This window comes from Pezoporus flaviventris, unplaced genomic scaffold, assembly GCF_033815535.1.
Source record: "Pezoporus flaviventris isolate CSIRO_AGI_PZ_B2104156 unplaced genomic scaffold, CSIRO_AGI_Pfla_v1 ptg000015l, whole genome shotgun sequence".
Classification (NCBI taxonomy): Eukaryota; Metazoa; Chordata; class Aves; order Psittaciformes; family Psittacidae; genus Pezoporus; species Pezoporus flaviventris.
The window spans coordinates 15,718,652-15,737,056 of NW_026892563.1; the positions used below are offsets into that span (position 1 = coordinate 15,718,652).

At 37.6% G+C, this 18,405-nt stretch overlaps 1 protein-coding gene across 2 annotated transcripts in view; it reads left to right on the plus strand.

The window, feature by feature from the left end:
* KCNJ6 (potassium inwardly rectifying channel subfamily J member 6) overlaps positions 1 to 18,405 on the plus strand; it is a 178,881-nt gene that overhangs the window by 54,531 nt on the left and 105,945 nt on the right. Inside the window, exon 2 of one of the 2 annotated variants that reach the window (XM_061453598.1) lies at positions 6,583 to 6,631. The exons of the other annotated variant lie outside the window; for it this stretch is intronic. Within the exon in view, the coding sequence (XP_061309582.1) occupies positions 6,607 to 6,631 (25 nt within the window). The 5' untranslated portion in view covers positions 6,583 to 6,606. The remainder of the gene's footprint in view (positions 1 to 6,582; positions 6,632 to 18,405) is intronic. 2 annotated transcript variants of the gene reach the window in all.

An 18,405-nucleotide genomic window follows, 5' to 3' on the forward strand; every position in this document is an offset into this window, starting at 1 on the left:
GCTTAAGTGACTCTTCTACAGTTAACAGCAGAAACAAAAAGTACTTAACAGCATAAACCCCACAGAATTGTTAGCAAAATAATCTGCATCTTTTGTCACCATTGGGTCAACAAATTAAGGATATTTAAATGCTCATCGTTCTGAGGTTTGCTGCCAAAGGTAGGATTTTAATTTCTTTTTTTTAGTTTTATATTCTCTGCAATCAATTTTAATAATTTAAAAATATAAAGTTCTTTAGGTTATTTAAGAAAAACTGAAAACCTGAGACCTACTGCAGCTTAGATGACCTAAAATGTGAAAATATAAAGTCTTTTCCACCTTTCCTTTTTTCTTTTTTTTGCTTTGCTTTGTTTCATAAACATAAGTATTCTTGCTCCTGAAAACGCTCAGATTATTTTTTTTCTCTTTATCATTTTGTTTAAACAAGATTTTTATTTATTTCTGTTCTGGCAGGTGCAAGTACATTTAAAAAATATTCATACATACTCAGTAGCAGTCAGCAACATTTATTTATGCTGCTTCTGTTCCTAGAAAGATTTTCTACACTCAGAACCATCACACACCATCCTCCTGTTTAATATGTGCATATTTGTTCCTCCTAGTTAGAGAATGACAATGTATTTGCAATGGATTTAATACATGACTGTGAGCTTTGTATCCTCAGTCTGAGGGGAGTTGACAAGCTTCTCTAGAATTGCTGCTTGATTCTCTGCCTGGAAAAAAACAGAAATTTTTCCATACATATTTCACAGACCAAGTGTGAATGATGAGTAAGTTAACTAAAAACTGTGAGAAATATAAACCCAGAGAAATAAATTCAGTTCCTCCTGCTGTTAATGTGAATTTCTTCCATGTAAAGCATCTTATATCAAATACTGAGAGTGCTTTATGACATCTGAACACATTAATGTGCCATACTCACCACTACTGATCTGTAACTCTAATGAACGGAGCTAAGGTACACTCTTAGTGAACTCTGCTGACTCCACCTATTCAAATACTGTATTTTAAACTCATTCCAACTGGTGCAAATTGAAATCACCTCTTGTGGCAAGTTCAGGATAATCCTTTGAAATGTATTCTTAGCAATTCAAACTCTGGGATCACTGCAAGGAAATGAAGATTGCTTGCTAGTATTCTCACCTTTAAAGCTGAGGATGAAGCCAATTTGCTTGAGATCACACTGTGCTGGGTCCTGCACAAATGTAGTAATTATAGTCCCTGCCACAAGAGTTAATTCTAGAAGACAAGTCAAAACAAGCTGTTTGCATCAACCACCTTTTTTGGGATAAGCAAGACAGAATAATGAAAATAAACAAGATATGCACTATATTTTTTAGCTTTGGGACAGGGAGGCACAAAAAGCAACTCCCATAAATCTAGACAGGTCTTACATACAGCTTGGATTTTACTGATAGTAAAATAATGCAATAACACATCTCATTATTAGAGGTTGTAAAGATGGGCTATTAAGGTTTTTTCAGCTTTGTTGGATATGTGTGCTGATAGAAATTAAAGTTCCTGTGGCAGTTTTCATAAGGAAGAGCTCCAACTCCCTCCAACAATCCCTTTCCACCTAAAATAAACTATGCTTTTAAGAGCCGACTGTAGGCTATTGCTAAAATGAATAACACATAATGAGTGCAGCATTTGCCTACACACCATTGCCTAACAACCAGTATCTAATTCATTACTGTAAAGCATTTGAAGATGTCACAAACATGAAAGACACTATATAAAATGAAATTCTATAATTCTCATTTAATAGTGTTTCCAACATAACACCATTTCCATGTACTTTGAAAAGTAATTTAAGGTATCCCAAGATAGATTACTCTAAGCTAATATTTCAGAAAAGGTTCTTTTCCATCTTGCTCATTGAATTTGCATTTAGTGATTGAATAGCTATTGCCTTAAAGGATATATCAATGAAATTACTAGGGATTTGTTACTGAATGACTTTCAAAAGTGACAAACCTTAACAAAAAGTATGTGTAATGGATATAATGTGTTTGAGTTCTGATCCATAGCTCAGCTATTATCAGACTGACAAAATACCGTTGGAAATTTTTAGCCGAAGTTCCATAACTACTTCAATAGATTCCTAGGATGTTAGTGCACCTCTGCACTTGTGAACTGGCAAAGGTTTTAGGCATGCAGTAAACAAACAAAACAAGGATAGCAAACTCATCGATTTGTGCCAGCCGAAGCTAACAGCCACTGAAGAGGAAGCTACAGGATGTGACCATGTCCTTCCATTAGGAAAATTACAATATAATGTATTCTCTTGCCCAAGAATTTTCCTTACAAGACAAGTGACCTGGGTACTCCATGTTTTGATTCATATCTGGAATTTGATGCACTTTTCATTCTCCACTCATGCATGACCCTGAAAAAGTTAAGTCTGCACTGCCTTGTTGTCATTACTGTCACCTATCTTGGTCATCCTCTGACAGAGCCTACGTCAGACCATGCAGTATGGGAAGTCAGGCAAAAAGAGATTTATACAAAGGTGCCTGATTTTATTTGGCTGAGAAGGGAAAAAGTGATGTGAAAGCCACACTTTCTTGTGTTTGTACTTAAGAGCATCACAGTAAACCCATGAATGTTGCAACAGCATTAAACTAATTCAAGAATAAATTCAGTGCAAGACAGCACCACAGTCTTAAGATATTGCAGGACTGGGCAACTGTTCATTAGTCTGAAGGAAGATTAAATGAAGGAAATATCTCAAAAAAAAAAAAAGAAAGAAAAAAAGAAAACCCACTCCACTAGAAAAGTAGAGTTTGCAGCTTCTTTCTTACACCCTCAGCTGAATGAAAGACCTTACCAACAGTACGAAAAGTATAAAGAAGCATTTTAAATAGTCATTTTTGCTAGCTGAAGTTAGCATGCTTCACATACCAATTCCGATTTATGTTTCACACATCCCTTCCTGCATCAAAACAATATATCACTTGCATTTTAAATGCATACCATTTAAAATATGAAGAGCAGGATTTCTTGCTTTTTATGCACCCAGGAAGATGGTAATTGCCTCACACAGGTATGCAAGGGTGGCTGCTAGCACAGGTCTGCACACAATCCAGTCTTTTACCACAGCAGCCTGTATCTGCTGCTCCCCTCAGGTTGTGACAGATTTCAGTTCTTGGCCCCAGAATAGGTACACAGTCAGCAACAGCTCATGGATTCAAACCTCTGCAGAAATCACTCCATGCTGACTACGTAGCTACAAAGAAGAGGAGGAGAAGGGGGAATAAAAATGAACCTCACTGTGTTAGGAAGCATGAAAAAAAAAGGCCTGTTTTTCTTTATGTGCTTTCTGAGGTGGCACTTCTGGTTTACCCAGTGTTCCAGAGGGAACACTACCACAGTCTACCCTTAAAGGCAAGTTCTGTTCTGAAATGAAACACCGTGTTTGTCTGTTTTTTTAAAAATGACAACAAGTCTTTCTCTGCTGTCAGTCTATATTCAAAATCACAGCTACTGATGCTATGACCAAAAATATGTTATGTTTTAATGCTTATTTTTCCAAAGTTAATCTGTTAGAACTCATTCCATCAGAAAGGAAGGAATTCCTTCTTTATCTGCTATCAAAAACCAAATTTCTTACAGCAAAATATGCCATTTTGATAAAACAGACAAGCAGAAAAATTTTCTCAGTTTCCAGGAGGACTTCATCGTGTGGATATATGCACATACTAGTGACCATTAGAGAAAGGGAAAAATGCAAAACTTGAGATAATAATTTCATACAGATTTTAAACTTCAGTGATAGCAGTAAAAAAGATTTATTTATTTTTTAAATAGAGTACCTGGAAAATAGGATGTCATTTTTTAACCTGTCCTATTGAAAAATGACATTCACACAAGAATACCTTTATCTTCCAAGGAAGAAAGAGCAGAACTTCAGCAGCCCTGGTCATTTCTCTTAGGGAAAGTAAACCAAACTCTTTCAATATTTTCAAATGCAGGAATTAGTTGAATCTTGTCTGCCATTTCATGTTATCTCTCTGACAGGGAAACTAACACAGGTGACAGTATCCTAAACATAGAAATTCAGCATTCTTCTTTAATCTGCTGTGCTCTAACCGATGCAGTGAAGATATGTGGTCTCCTTACATGTGAAAGTTTCTGTGCCTACCTGTCAGTGGCCTCAGTCCGCTACTGGAGGAAGAAGTACATTCTGTTAATGCTTGCCTTTACCAGCTTCTTCAAAACAAATATTTTATTATTAGCTTGATATGTATTTGATTCAGAGGTTTAAAAACTTATAATCTTCTAATTTTCTCCTTATATATTATACTTAATACTTTCACAGTAAAAGGAAATTACATTCTAGTCTATGTCCTTATGATAGACCTCATAATTATTAAAAAGTATTTATTAATATACAAGAGCAAAATATTAATATTTAAAATCACAGCTTCATATTAGTTTAATAAATCCAACCTTCCCTCTTCAGGGCTCAACACTGATCTTCCCCAACTGTTCGTTCTTGATAAACTGTAAGTTCTTCAGTGAAAAGAAGTAGTTTAGGGTCACACTATAAAGCAATATGGACACAAATTACTGATAATTTTTCACAGTGCTGTGCATTCATTTAATGATTAATACTGAGCAAGAAATTGCCATATAGGATATTTTGGGTTTTTTTAACTTGTACTGTTGTACTACTTTTTTCCTTCTTTTTTTCTTTTCATAGTAATGCATGAATCTGGTGCTGAATGGTGCATTATCAGCATGGCTTAGGGCATTAACCTCACTACAGATTCAGGACATAACCTTAAACCTTCCTCTTAATATGAAATGCTCTAAGGGTTATGCATACAGTTTTGAAGCATTATCTGCTTGTTTCATGTGTTAAAATGTTTCCTATTAGTATGAAATATGAGCTTTTTTTTAGCAGAAGTCTATCTTTCTGAAGTGCAAGTAGTAGCATATTTGATATAGAAAATATTTCTATTAGATTTTTTGTACTAGGTAAAGCCAGTGTTGGGATAAGACAGAGATGGACAGACCTTCTTTCAAGTTATGAGGTGATCCTACTCTTTTAAATAAAGCAGGAAGGGTAGCTCTTGTGACAGCCTAGCAGCTCTGCAACAGGCCCTGCTCATTTCATAGCTAAATAGCATTGGAAAACTATGCCTATACTGTCAAATAATGCGTGGCAGGGACCATTCTAATACCCTTCTCAGCACATGGCTTGCCTCACTGTTGTTTTTTGATATAGACCCAGCCAAAGATTGATGCCACCATGCTGAATCTGGTCCCCAGACATAGCAGCTACTGCAGACCACCCTGACCAGAAACCTGTGCTTTTTCCCAGAGCTGATGCAGGAGGCTGGGGGTATCTGTTTGGTGTTGCTGCACATTAAAGTCATAGTTTGGAGCAAAGGCTCTCCTCTGCTGAGGTTTTTAGGGAAAAAAGGTTGCTTGGATCAAGAGCTGCCATCTGTACATCTATGGCCTCCAAGACCCTCTCTTGCAGCCTTGACAGAGGTGGAGGCAGGCTCCCACACCAATTGTTAATAAGTGTTGACATCTGGTCCTTTTCCCTTTGGCTTTTCCAACTGGACTGTGTCAGCTGTGGTTAAAACACATGAACAGCTGGGCTGTTTGCATTTTGAAGACAGCTGTGGGGTAAAGGACGGGTAGTTGCTAACTCTGCTTACCCACAGGGCTGGGACTGTCACAGAAGATGCTTATACAGTTTTAGGGGTCATAACGGTGACAGCAGCCCCACCATATCTCCTCAAAAACAGATAATTAGGGTTTAAAGGGCTGTGAAGGGCTGAATGTTTAATTCAGCCCAAACTCTGGCTCTGAAATCAGGAGATTAGACTCAGCCTTCATTGCTCTGGCTGAAGCATGCTTTGGGGCATTGGTAAGGGGAAATCCACCAAATCCAAGGGCTCTTGATTGACCAAGCCTTCTGCCAGAACAGGCTTAGTTAGAACAGCTACAAGTGTATGAAATGGGAAAACAAAACTGGATTTAAAAAATGTTGCCCCAGGCAAGTAACAAAGACAAGCAGGTTTCATTGGGGGTCCCTCTTGTATCAAATGAAATAGTACTTCAGGCAGTTCATCTCAGTGTCAGACCTAGTACTATACCAATCACTCTGGCTTCCATATGAAATTTATTTATTTCTAAATAAGCGCCTTCTTTCCTTCAGTGTATCTGTTCTGTGTGATGGCCATTTCCATATCTTTTGTCAAGAAGCCCTAACAGACTTGCAAATTTTAGTGCAGAGTGAAAAACAGAGGATTTCCTCCTCCATTATATTGAATATCTTCAATTACTCCAGCTAGATACACAGACACAGAGAGAAAAAAATACAAATTTCACTCTTCATAGTTGATACAATCCAGAGGCTACGCAAAAAAAAAACAAACCCAACCCCAGAGGTGCAGGCTCTGCTTTTACTTTAGGAGTAAAGTTAAAATTCTAAATAAAATAGAAATACATAAAGGATTAATGTCCTTTCCTCTCATTGTCACTTGCACTCAAGTGTATTTGTATTCATATACATATTATACATATATATATGTTTGCTTTTTATTTTGTCTGTTCCCCCAGGAGAAGCCCTAAAGAGAAAGAGAGATGGCCAAATTGACAGAGTCAATGAGTGAGTACAAATAGAAAGTTCAACCACTTTCTTTTTCCATGTCACAAAACCAGAAAACAGTGCTTGCATTCAGGGATCTCATCCAGCACTGTCTTCACACCTAACTTCATTGCAACTCATTCAACTCCTAAAAAAACCCTGGACCCCCCAAAACAAGGACTCCTATTTTCTTCATGCACTGTTTAAATCACCTGTATCTGGAGCTACTACATGTTTGACTTCAGGAGCCTGAGTTTTACTTATATAGAATTTAACTACTTGTGGATTTAATGAGTGCCTAATTTGCTTGATTCATTTAGTGCATACATTCCTTCACAAGTTTACAAAAGGTTGCACTAAATCCAGTGCAATTACTCAGTGCCAGATTCATCCAACAGGAATCATGCCCAGAGATGTATGTGAAAAGCTTTCCATTGATTTCACTGGTTTCTAAGAGGTTTGCATTGTGTTAAATCTGTAATCAGCGAGAGGTAGCTTGTACTTCTGCCATAATATGGGATCTAGGTAATGGAGCAGTGCCTATAAACACTTGTAGATAAGATACTCAAAAGGTATAATCTACTTCTGGACCAAATTTTGAGACAATTTCTCTTTTCCAAAACTTGTCTAGCTGCACAGCCTGTGCAAGCTTAAATATGATTTTTAAATGGGAGAAATCTTTTACTCTGCTTAACCAGAGACTATCGAAGACAAATACAGACATGCATAAGACTCATTTACATTAGAAAGTTGTTTCCAGTTAATTTTTCCTCTTTGTGTACCAAAGGACTGTTCCTAGGGCAGCAGTTGCCTGCCTTTTTGCTCTCCCAGCTCACTTTCTTTCCTTTTGAAACCATTTTCTGTATCTCTTTACATATGCCATTGCAGGGCAGAGGCAACGCTACTAGCTATAAAATATTATTTCAGTATCAGAAACAGCCTATCCTACAAAAAGGCACCGGGGACCTGGGAGACACAATAGAGGAAGCAGCACATCGATTAGCAAAGGCCTTTATTCCTAAAGCTTCGTGCACAGATACAGGATGCAGACATCAACCTGAGAGCTCTTCTGCTCCTTGGCAGAGCATTGCTAACCAGTACCAGACTATAGGCAATGGCATATGATACATGGCAGCCTACTGATAGGTAGTTAAACTCTACTAAGAGTACTTGATAGGTTTCTTGCTATGGAGGAGTGCATTGTTATATCAATGCTGTTCTGTCCACTTCTTCTCCCCAGCTGTCTGCATCTCATAAGACCTTGCAAAGTTCAAGTTTCTAAGGTAGATTGACAGGTGATATTTTCAATTTTTTGAGTTACCAACAGGATCCGCATTCCTCGACTTCCTGAAGTATTCGTAAGTAGAAAGAGGTATTTCTCTATGGTGCAGCAAAGCCTAGGTGGTAATAGTGGAAATTGTAACATTACAGTTTAGCAAGGCCCAAAAGAACAATGATACCAGACCCTACAGAAACTCTCTGCATAAAGAATACCACTTTTGCTCCGTTAAATCTCAGTGGATGTACAATGTTTTTCTTAGAAACATCCTGCAACCCCATAATTTCTCTGGCATTACTGGATGCTGGATAGCTGTATAATTATATCTTGACAGATGTGTGAAAGATGGATGGAACAAAGGAGGAACCTGTTATCAATGGTGGAAGCGGATAAGTAGTGTGTGACCTATGTGTTAGGTACTTGCTGGGCTTTGCACAACCTTTCTGAAACAAGGTGAAGGAATGTCACCAAAAAGTGTTAGGGAAAAGTAAATAGACTCTGAAGGAAGAGTCAGAGAAGTGGCCTCTATAAAACCTTCCAACTGATCAGGAGCGCGAGCTAAAAAATTCACTGTGAAGTCCCTCTAGGATTTGTGTTTGTCTTCAAATTACTTTTACGTGACTTCTTTAAGATAGCATGCTTCTCAAAAGGATTTATTGCTGCTTTCTATGAGGATTTGTTCATACGTCATGCAAGCCATTTATGAAATTTTCAGATGATTTTGTGACATATTTTAAATTATTTTTAATAAATCATAAACTGCATTGCAAGCTGGAAAGAAAATTCTTAGTGAACATACAACAGTGTTCATTTTAAAGCAATTGCCAATAAAAAGGGAATGAAAGGAATGGGAAAACAACAAGCTGGGTCTCTGGTTTGGACTGCAGGGCCTTTTTCTTTGAACTGAGAAAAATAAAGAAAGGCCTTTGAGGCCTTAGAGGGTTTCAAAGGTCACAAGAAATAGTTTTATCATGGTACCAATATAACAAAATTATTATTTGCCTTTCAGTTTCACCCAAGAGCTGTGCTTCTCGTCTCTTTCCTCTGTTCACATCTTTTCACAGTTCCAGAAAAAATCAATCATCTTCCTACCACTGCTCTACCTTTTTCTCTCTATCAAAGTGCTCTGATGAAGTTACCAAGCACTGCTGTCTGCCCCTTCTTCTCCATAAAAATTCTCTGGATGTTTCTGCAGTAAGAAAATCCCCATACCTGAGATTCATGTCACATTGTGCCCTAAGAGGAAGACTGGGAGAACACTGATACAGTAGTTGTTCCAAGCCCATTATCTTTGCCAGCAGGGATAACAGTCCGTATTTTTGTCATATTTTCTATTTCCATTCTCAGAGGACCTGTCACATTGTAAGGAAGACTGGTAAGGAAAAGATGTTTTAATACTTGCTGTCCTATTTATAGTAGGACCTTTATGATGATGTAAAGATATGAAGTATTATGACAGAGCCCTGTACTTGTGTGTGTTGAGAGAACTGCTTGATCTGAAAGTTTAAAAAAAGGAAAAAAAAGAGAGAGGGAAAATCATTTTAATGCAACAGTTAAAGTGCAAACTAGAAAGAAATGCTGTGCTAAATTTCTGGGGATAGTCCCTTAGAGATGATAGAGAAGCAGAAATGGATACAAAACAAGACCACTCTTTGCCCCAAGTTATTATTTTACAACACTTCCACAGAATTAATAGAAAACCACCATAATTGCATTGAGCCTCAGGGAGCTGTCCAAGAATTCCTTTATATTGCCTTAAAGTCCATATGCATTTTGAAATTTCTTTATAGCCTGAGTTTGGCAATTTACCTCATATAGTCTCAGTATACTTAAAAACTGAGCATATAAATGAACCCCAGAACCAAATTATTTTCCCTATGAGCTTTGTTTTTTATCTTTCCCTGTTGTTTGCATGCTTTCCATGAACTGGTGGTCGTTGTTAACCCAAATGATGCCATCACCTTGTCTGCAAATAGCTGAAGGACAGCAAGCAGGGTAGGAGAGCAAATATTAAAGAGTAGAGGAAGGTATCAGACATTCAGCCTGATATATTTGGCCAATTTGAAAACCAAGATATTCAAAGAAGCATCCTGTACAGACCTATTCAGTCCTTAGGAATGATCACCATTTTAAAAACTTATTACAAGACATTTAGTAAGTAACCAAATATGGTGATGCCTTGATAATTCCTTAGAAAAGTCCTTTTGGAGTCCAGTGTTACACTGAAAGAAATTTCTTCTCTAGTTCCATCAGTTTCTCCTCCTGCTATTCAGGTAGACAAGGTGTGCAGCATGTTCCTGAGTTGCTTTGGGTAAAACAGAGCTATCTACATTACAACCCCTAATTGGTATCCGTGGGATGTCTTCCTTATGTCAGAGGCTAGTTGGTTGCTCTTCTTGCAACATGATGGCTTGCCAGCTTGGAGAGCACCTGCAAAGCTCTCCTCAGGGTCCAGACATTTCTAAACACCCTGCCAGAGATGTGATTTTGGCTGAAGACGAAGTGAGAATATGAGTGTGTCCCTTCTCTTTTATCCAGTCGGACCTCTAAGGTTTCCAGGTCAGTGATGTACAGACAAGTCGGTATAAACTCTTCTCCCTAAGGTAATGAGGAAGTCCAAGGTCTCAGCTCTGAATTATGCAGAAGTGTGGATCTACTGTGCCATACAATGGTTTCAGTATAATCGGTGTGTGACATGAGCAGTGTGAACTTGCTACAGGCTAGAAAATGAAATGGGCAAGGCTGGCTGCCCTAAAGCATTTACAAAGAAAAGGGGCATCCAATTAAGATATTCTCCAGCAGTAAGGGCACATCAGTAAACAGTTGTGTTTGTTCTCCCACTCAGTTAAGCCACATGGTACACCTGCATGAGGACAGCCAGAGGCAGAAGAGCTGGTTTAAAATACTGATGTTCCTTCATTTGTTACAAAAATGTGTACTCCAAATGTCTGTAAATTTACTTTCAATGACAGTGAAATAATGAATACTGAGACCTTAGATGACTCCAGGTAAAATATTTTGAATTATGGATGCTATGAATTTTACTCAGAGGGGAGTAAAAAACAGTAAAAATCAAGCTAACCTGAAATAATTTAATGAGCAGGCAAAGCCTAGGAGGGATCTGTTTTGTGATGGAATGCTTTTCCCTAAAGATTTCTTTTTCTTGCCTCCAGTGTCTGAATCTGAAGTGCCCCTACTGCTCTCTCATACTTGTAGAGAGGATTTATAAAAAGAAAAATGTTTCTGATTTGAGCTAGGTAGAAGTCACAGAGTTTTCATATTTCCATGTGCCAGGGTAGTCATCTGGATTTTCTTGAGCAATTCCAATTATTCTGAATTATTTTTCATTACATGTAAGAAAAACTGATGGTACATTACAGTAAATTCATATCCAATATATTCTTTCTTGATATAGGACTTTATGACTTTTCTATTTCAACTTTTTTTTTTTTTTCCTACTACATCATTTCTCTTTGTCTTTTATTCAGAAACCTAACCTTTTTATTATCACATAACAAGTTGGTGGTGCACACATATATGTTAACTTGTGTAAACACAACATCAGTTGTACATACACAGAATCAGGACTTTGGGAACTGATCCTAAAGCCTGGGTTTCCATCTCATTGGTCTAGAATACTGATTCTTCAGTCTCAGGAAACTGAGATTATATATATTATATATATATATATAATATATATATAGTTATATATAGTTATATATATTATATATAACTAAATTATTTCTAAGAAGTACAAATATCCAGTTCAACACTTCCCACTGATACCAAGTATGACCAATTTGTTGGAAAAAGCAGCTTTTTACAGTGTAAAATTCAAGTGCAAAAACTCCAAAGCATTCAGAAAACTCATTCAAGAAAGACATTTCCCCATGCTTGAGGAAGTTAGAGGCATTTGTTTTCAAGATACCCAGTTATTCTTTTATGGATAGCCTTTTTATGAGGGTGTGCCAAGAGCAGAATGGGAAGGCTGGTTTTCCCACAATGTATTTTCATCATTTCTTACTTTTGAGTAAGAAGATTGTTGTGTTGTGATAGTGATTTCTTGGGCAGTAGTTTTGTAGCAAATATTAAGCCATAGAGATACATGTTCTATTAAGTGAAACATCTAATTACTGTTGATTTGATACCTTATATATAGGTTGATAACATTTATTTCAAAACTAACTCCTTAATCTTTGGTCAAATTTAAATTACAAGTAATGAGAATGTGTTGTTATTATTACTAATAATCTTCTTGTTATTATTTCAGCAGAAATTAGATGATGCATATAATGGAAAGAACAGAGAGAACAATGCTATTATCATTAAAGGAAAATACAGTCTATTCTTCATGATAAAGTCCAGGTTTGAGAGAAGAAAGAAATTCTAAAACAGGAGTTAATTATACAAGAAAGCAAGTTCTATTGTTTCAGTGATACTCTATAAGGGGCTTAGAAGAACTATGAACTTATATATGCAATAAGAAACAAAAGAAACTTGTCTTCATCAGGAAGCTGATTGACAGTATATCCAGTCCTCGGTATATAACAATGTGAAGAGCATTTGCTTTGCATTCTGTCAGCTTTTAAGGGTCTTGTCTTTAACTTCTCTCTGCAAGTGTGAGGGACAGAAATGTTTTTTCCCAAATGAAAGCAAAGACCCTCATATATTCATATGACTCTAGAATCTTAGATTTTTCAAAAACATATTAGATTTTTATAGTACTGCTTGTATTACTTTGCTAAGCTAAAATCTCTGTGAAAATTAAACTCAAAATACCAGGAATGAGGTAACCAAAAGCTGAATTATGAATGAAGTAAAACTTTGTTTCTAGTTAGGAACTTTTATTACCTATAGACTTCATTGTACTGCTTCTTAATGAAACACAGTATTTCCCATTACTTGTACCTTTAACAACATTTATTTCATTGAGGTTGCAATTTTCCATGGTAGGTGTGTATTTCAGTAACTCCCTTACTCTCCTTAGCTCAGGATAGACCCATTTCTAAAAAAAAAGAGTATCATCAGCTAACACTGGTTAAGAATTCTCAGTGCCTTTCTTTTGAATCGCTATAGTCCACGGCACAGCAAAGCTGAGTTTTCCAGTCACATGCTTCCCAGATCAGGCACTCATCTTCTATACTAAATCTAAGTGGTCTAGACACATCTATTTAGATAAAACACCTTCACAGCCTCCCACAGCACTGCCTTCTACAGAGCCCAGTCCACAGTCATATAGCAATAACATCTTCTGATCAGCAGTAGCACAAAATTGTGAATGCGTATGAGACTTGGTCTGACATACATTTGGGTATAAGATTGTCTTTAGAGGGGAAATACATGCCGGTGTTTCTCAGCATGATTGGAATTAGTTTAAACGTGCAGAAAATTTATATTCAAAGCCGAAGTCACTTCAGATTTTAAGAACCATTTTCAGAGGACCTCAGTATGGGACTTAGTTGCCAAAAATGTCAGTTAGCTGGCTAAAGCTTTTATTGAGACAACATTTTCTCATCATACCCTGAATAATATGGGTATACTCACATCTGGGCCATTTAGCATTGCACCCTTAACTGTGTATTTCCAGCTATTTGGGGCTTGCTTTCACAATTTCAGTGCTTTTATAAGGCAGAGGTTTTTTTATATTTATTTGTTTAGCAGGCACTTAAATCTTCTAAAGGTATTAGCCAACAATGGACTTCTGTTGGAGAAGTGAGCAGTGCTGAAAGACCACACTGAATAGACTAAAAGCAGGAAGTTTGTATTCATTCAAGATAAAGAAGTCATTAAAAAATGTCTAACCAATTGTCTTCACAGGGAGCAGATGAGTTGAATTAAATGATGAAAAAAAGATCAATGTTTCTGAAAGCTGTAGGAAACTGTCCAACCTGGATTAGGTTTATTGAGCTATTAAGCAGATAAGAGACCATAATGGATTCTAGTTCTAGGAAATACGCATAGCATGATGAATAGTAAAGAATGATGGTCAACAGTTAAGAGAAAAACAATCCAGAAAAGAAAGGTATTTGAGATGTACAAATACAGCTGTTAAACAGGTAGTGCCATAAATGTATTGGATTTTGAAACCCTTAGACTCTTAAATAGCAAAGGGATCCAGCAGTGAATGCAAAATGTTGTAGACCATGGTAGGATAAAGTATTTGATGTGAAAGAGAAATACCCCTACTTCAGTGGAAATAAGGCCCAGTTGCTTTTTTCAACACAAATAATGAGAGAAAAGTCTCGTCATGGTGTTTTGACAGATGTATTTTAAAAGCCTTATAATCGGATATTAAATTAATCCCTAAAGCTAGACAACATTTTCCCTGCATTTTTCACCTGCCTCCATTGCTCTTCAAACATTTTACAGGGGATAATAGGGACAATATTAACCATATTACAGGCAAAATAATGCCTACAAGTCAAAATCTCTCTTGTTCACAGAACACATTAATTCAAAGTGTACTATTTCTGAACCACTGCTGCTCTCATAGCTCAGACTCTTCTAACTTTATTTACCACTATTCCTTTTACCATAAAATATCTTGAAGTACATGAAGGAGAAAACCAAAAAGACTCCAGTGAGAGTCATTGCCAACAGTAAGAGAGCTGTAAAAACATAAACCAACAAGAAGGAAGAGACCGGTAGGACCTGTTCTCCTTTGAGTTAGTGCAGCACTGTTTTCAGATGCAGGAATAGCAGTGATTGTTCAATAAGGCTGTTCTGCACCCCAAAATCAGTCTATTCCAGACTTCAGCATTCCTCCCTTTGCTGTCTTAGCCTAGGCATGTTGCAGAAAAGGGAGTGCACAGTTGTGTGCAGCTGCTGATGCTCGCTGTTAGCACTGTGCACTGCATGGTATTCTGCCATATAACTGCTGCTTCTTCGTAGTATAATCCCTCCTGCAAAGATTTCCCCTATCTCCCCTCTTCAAATATTTTCCAGTTTGGAGAACCCCTGTCTAATCAACTGGTTAGATTTTATAGTCCACTTCAGCATTCAAGGCCTCCAGTCCTGGTTGTTCTTTGATGAACTTCCTCCACTTTGTCATCATCATATTTCATAAGCACATTTCTTAATCCACATACCTATAAGCAAAATAATGGAGAACAGAAAAGCTTGAACAAAAGAAAAAGAATCCTGCTAGCAGCAAAAGCAGGCATGCAGCTCCTACTCACCTAATTGACAATTGAAAAAGAATGCTCATGAAATGTGGTATTTCACTCACTTCACTCTCAGCACAGAAGCAGCAGCAGCAAAATTACTTAGAGAAGCCTAGCTCTTGCACTGGTATAAGCCCTTTCTTCTGGAAGTCTTCTTTCAACCTGGAGTTGGAGCCCAAACCTGAATTTTTGTTCTTAGTTTATCTTAATATCTTAGATCTTCACACAAACACACAAAAGCCGCTATCACTGACCTTTGTTGAGCTAAGAGAAATTATCAAAATCAATATTAACCCAAAATAAAATCCTGTGCTTCCTCAGGACAAAGAAGGGTAATTTTGGCCCAGCTGATGGAATAGTACCTTAGCTAGATGCATTTCTATTCACCCTTCTTGACAGCACTGCCTTATGGAGAGGAAAGATGGCAAAAGACTGGTATCAGAAAGCCTTAATGCCATCATGTCTGAGGAAATAGTTTTCAGAGCATGCAGCCTATGAAATGCTTTGCCACAAAGCACTGTACAGAAGATAAAGAGTTTAAAAGAGGGCTGTTGAGTTATATACATGCAATTTAGTAACTCTGACATGAAAATATAAGGAGTTAGAAGATGAACCACTGAGAGGAAGGCTAGAAGGAAAGGATCCGATAACCAGTAAAACTCGGCAAAAACATCTGCAGATGGTTTCACAGAACGTCACATCAGTTTGCTGGAGAGATTGGTTTCTATCTTTCTCCATTATCATCACCTATGAACACCACCTATTACCATCACCACCACCAGCCCCACAGTAGGACTATCAGCAGTTATAAGATAACTTTCCCTGTCTTACTATAGTTCTAAGGCAGGGGCTTCTTTTAATCCCCTGTCAGTATGGGCCAGCTGTGTTGACTTGAGCAGTGGTAGGAATTCCAAGTATGGAAACACAACTATTCCCATTTGGTTGCAAGACCTTATTGATCCTGTTTGTTCCATTCCCAAAGGCAAAGGAGCAGCTTACAAAGAGACAGAAAATCCATTACACTTCTGAAGCTGGAAGAGTCGCTGGCCACTGTTACAAGGGTTTTCACTGAACCTTGTCCTTTCCCAGCTGGGCTCTTCCTCATCCAGCTAGCAGAGGGACTGAGAAGGTGTGCCTAGAGACTGCAGACAAAATCCACAATATATTTGACTTGTATAAACACATACTTGCTGCCTCATCTCCATCATGTCTTGTCACATTTTAGTGGTATGCAAGTGATTAGGCGCATTTAATTGGCTGTTTTATCAGTTTAGATCTGATACTCTTGTCTGACTCCAAATCTGTATCCATATGTCTTCACATGGCTTGCACTTTATGTACGGAAAAATATCAGGCTTTATTCTACTACAACTGATTGGGAATGACTGATACAGAGATGATTATGCTTCCAAATCATGACACTTGAAATTACCATTTTCATTCATTCACAAGAGCTATATTCACAGAATGATTGTCATCATCTGACATATTTATCATTGTCAGGCATAGCCTGCTATCTCTTCATCACAGGTTTCCTCTGTTGCTATCAGGAACTTACACAATGGAGTCATGTCACGTGTCATGAAACGTTTGCTAACCTAGCTGCAAATTGAAAGGACAATAAATAGCATGATTACTTGCTCTTAAAAGTGGCACATTTTTGTTGAGTTTAGAAAACCTATACTTTCACTTGACAGATTTGGGAGGCAGTTTAAATATCTTGTTCTGCTCTGTTTTCTAGTATTGTTTGAATAGTTATTTTAATGATAGGCAAAGAACCCTACTGAAATATAGGACTGTGTGCTGGTGTACATTTTCTTCTTTTTATTTTTTTTTATAGGGCAGAAAAGAACTATCTACAGACCTCCTGCTAAGTCAGTTTGCTTCCTATGGCATATTGCTCTTGCATGTGGTTGAGTGTCTTTTTGGTGATAACATTATTATTTAGGAGAGTATTACTATTTAAGGCACAAGTAACTCATGCTGTTGTACTAATTTGTGGATGAATGCTGCGTATTTTTAGTATGCATTCAATCATATGTGCTGGGCTGTAATGTTTAAAAATGAATTCATGAAAAGCATGATACAAGACCCATTAAAGACAACAGGAAAACTCCTACTGTTTTTTTGCCTCCCTGATTTGAAAAGGTTCCCATAACGTTAACACGAAAAGGAAGGAGTTCATTAAAATGATTTCTTTATGTCAGTAACTTAGAGCAGGTAGCCCCCTTCATTAAGGTATGACCTCTATGACTGCTAGTCAGGCAGAATGGTCCACACAATGGAGAGACTGACAATGTCAAGGTGTTAAAAGTTGTGCTGCCATGTCTTTAGCATGTGATTGATAGGTTTTTAAAACCCAGTGCTGTCTTGGTTCATTCTGAGACCCTACTGAAAGACATTCTGCTCTGGGTTTTGCCATGCAGCTGACTGACATTTACAGAACTCCCAAAGGCTGCTGCTTTGCAGGTGTAAGAGCAACATTTTAAACAACCACACTTCAAAGCAGCTTGAAATGGTCTAGTTTTAAAGTACATTTCTTCAAATGTTTATCCTTTCTTCTCCTTTGGGGTAGATCTGAAACAACCATGTAGAAGTCTGTTTGCAAATAGGTAGACTGGTACCAAAGCTTGAGTCTGACTGCTGGCACAACTCTGTTGTTCACTGTTCAGAAAGATCTATGCAGATTTGTACAAATGCCCATGAAGAACAGCTAGGGGTTCATAACTTAGAGTCCCTCTCTCGGAGATGCAAAGGAGAAGGAGTCAATGGTCTGTCTCTATGGCCATTTTTGCAACTTGAATCAATAAGTCAGACTTCCTGGCTGTGACAATCCTGATTTGAAGCCCTGGAGAAACATTGTTGGGGGAAGGATTTAACAGTGGGATTTAGGCTTCATTCTGTGGAATTGATTTTGTAAGAGTTGGTGCGTCAAACCATTTACGCTTGGGCCATTTGCAGTAAGTGTCAGTTCCTTCCCTGAATGCCCTGCTGTTTAGGATCAGCTGGTTGACTCCTTCTGACTCATGAGCAAAGTCCAGTTCTCCATGAAACATTTCATTCCTATTTTGGACAAGCCAACTGTAATCAAGTCCTTCTCCCTCCCACCTCCACTTCCAAATCCTTTTCAAAAGATCTTTCAGACCTACACCTTCCTACTCAACAGTAGAAGGTCTGGAAATGCCTCTTAAATGCTGTTGAAATTGGTCAGTGGATTAAATTTCTTTTACATTATCACATTGAATGAGGAATGAACAGACTGCGTAATAGTATATGTCTTAGAAAACTAGGGTAAAGATCCAAGGCCTGTAATTAAACTTGATTAAGGCCTTTCCAGTAACCCTTGAAAGTGT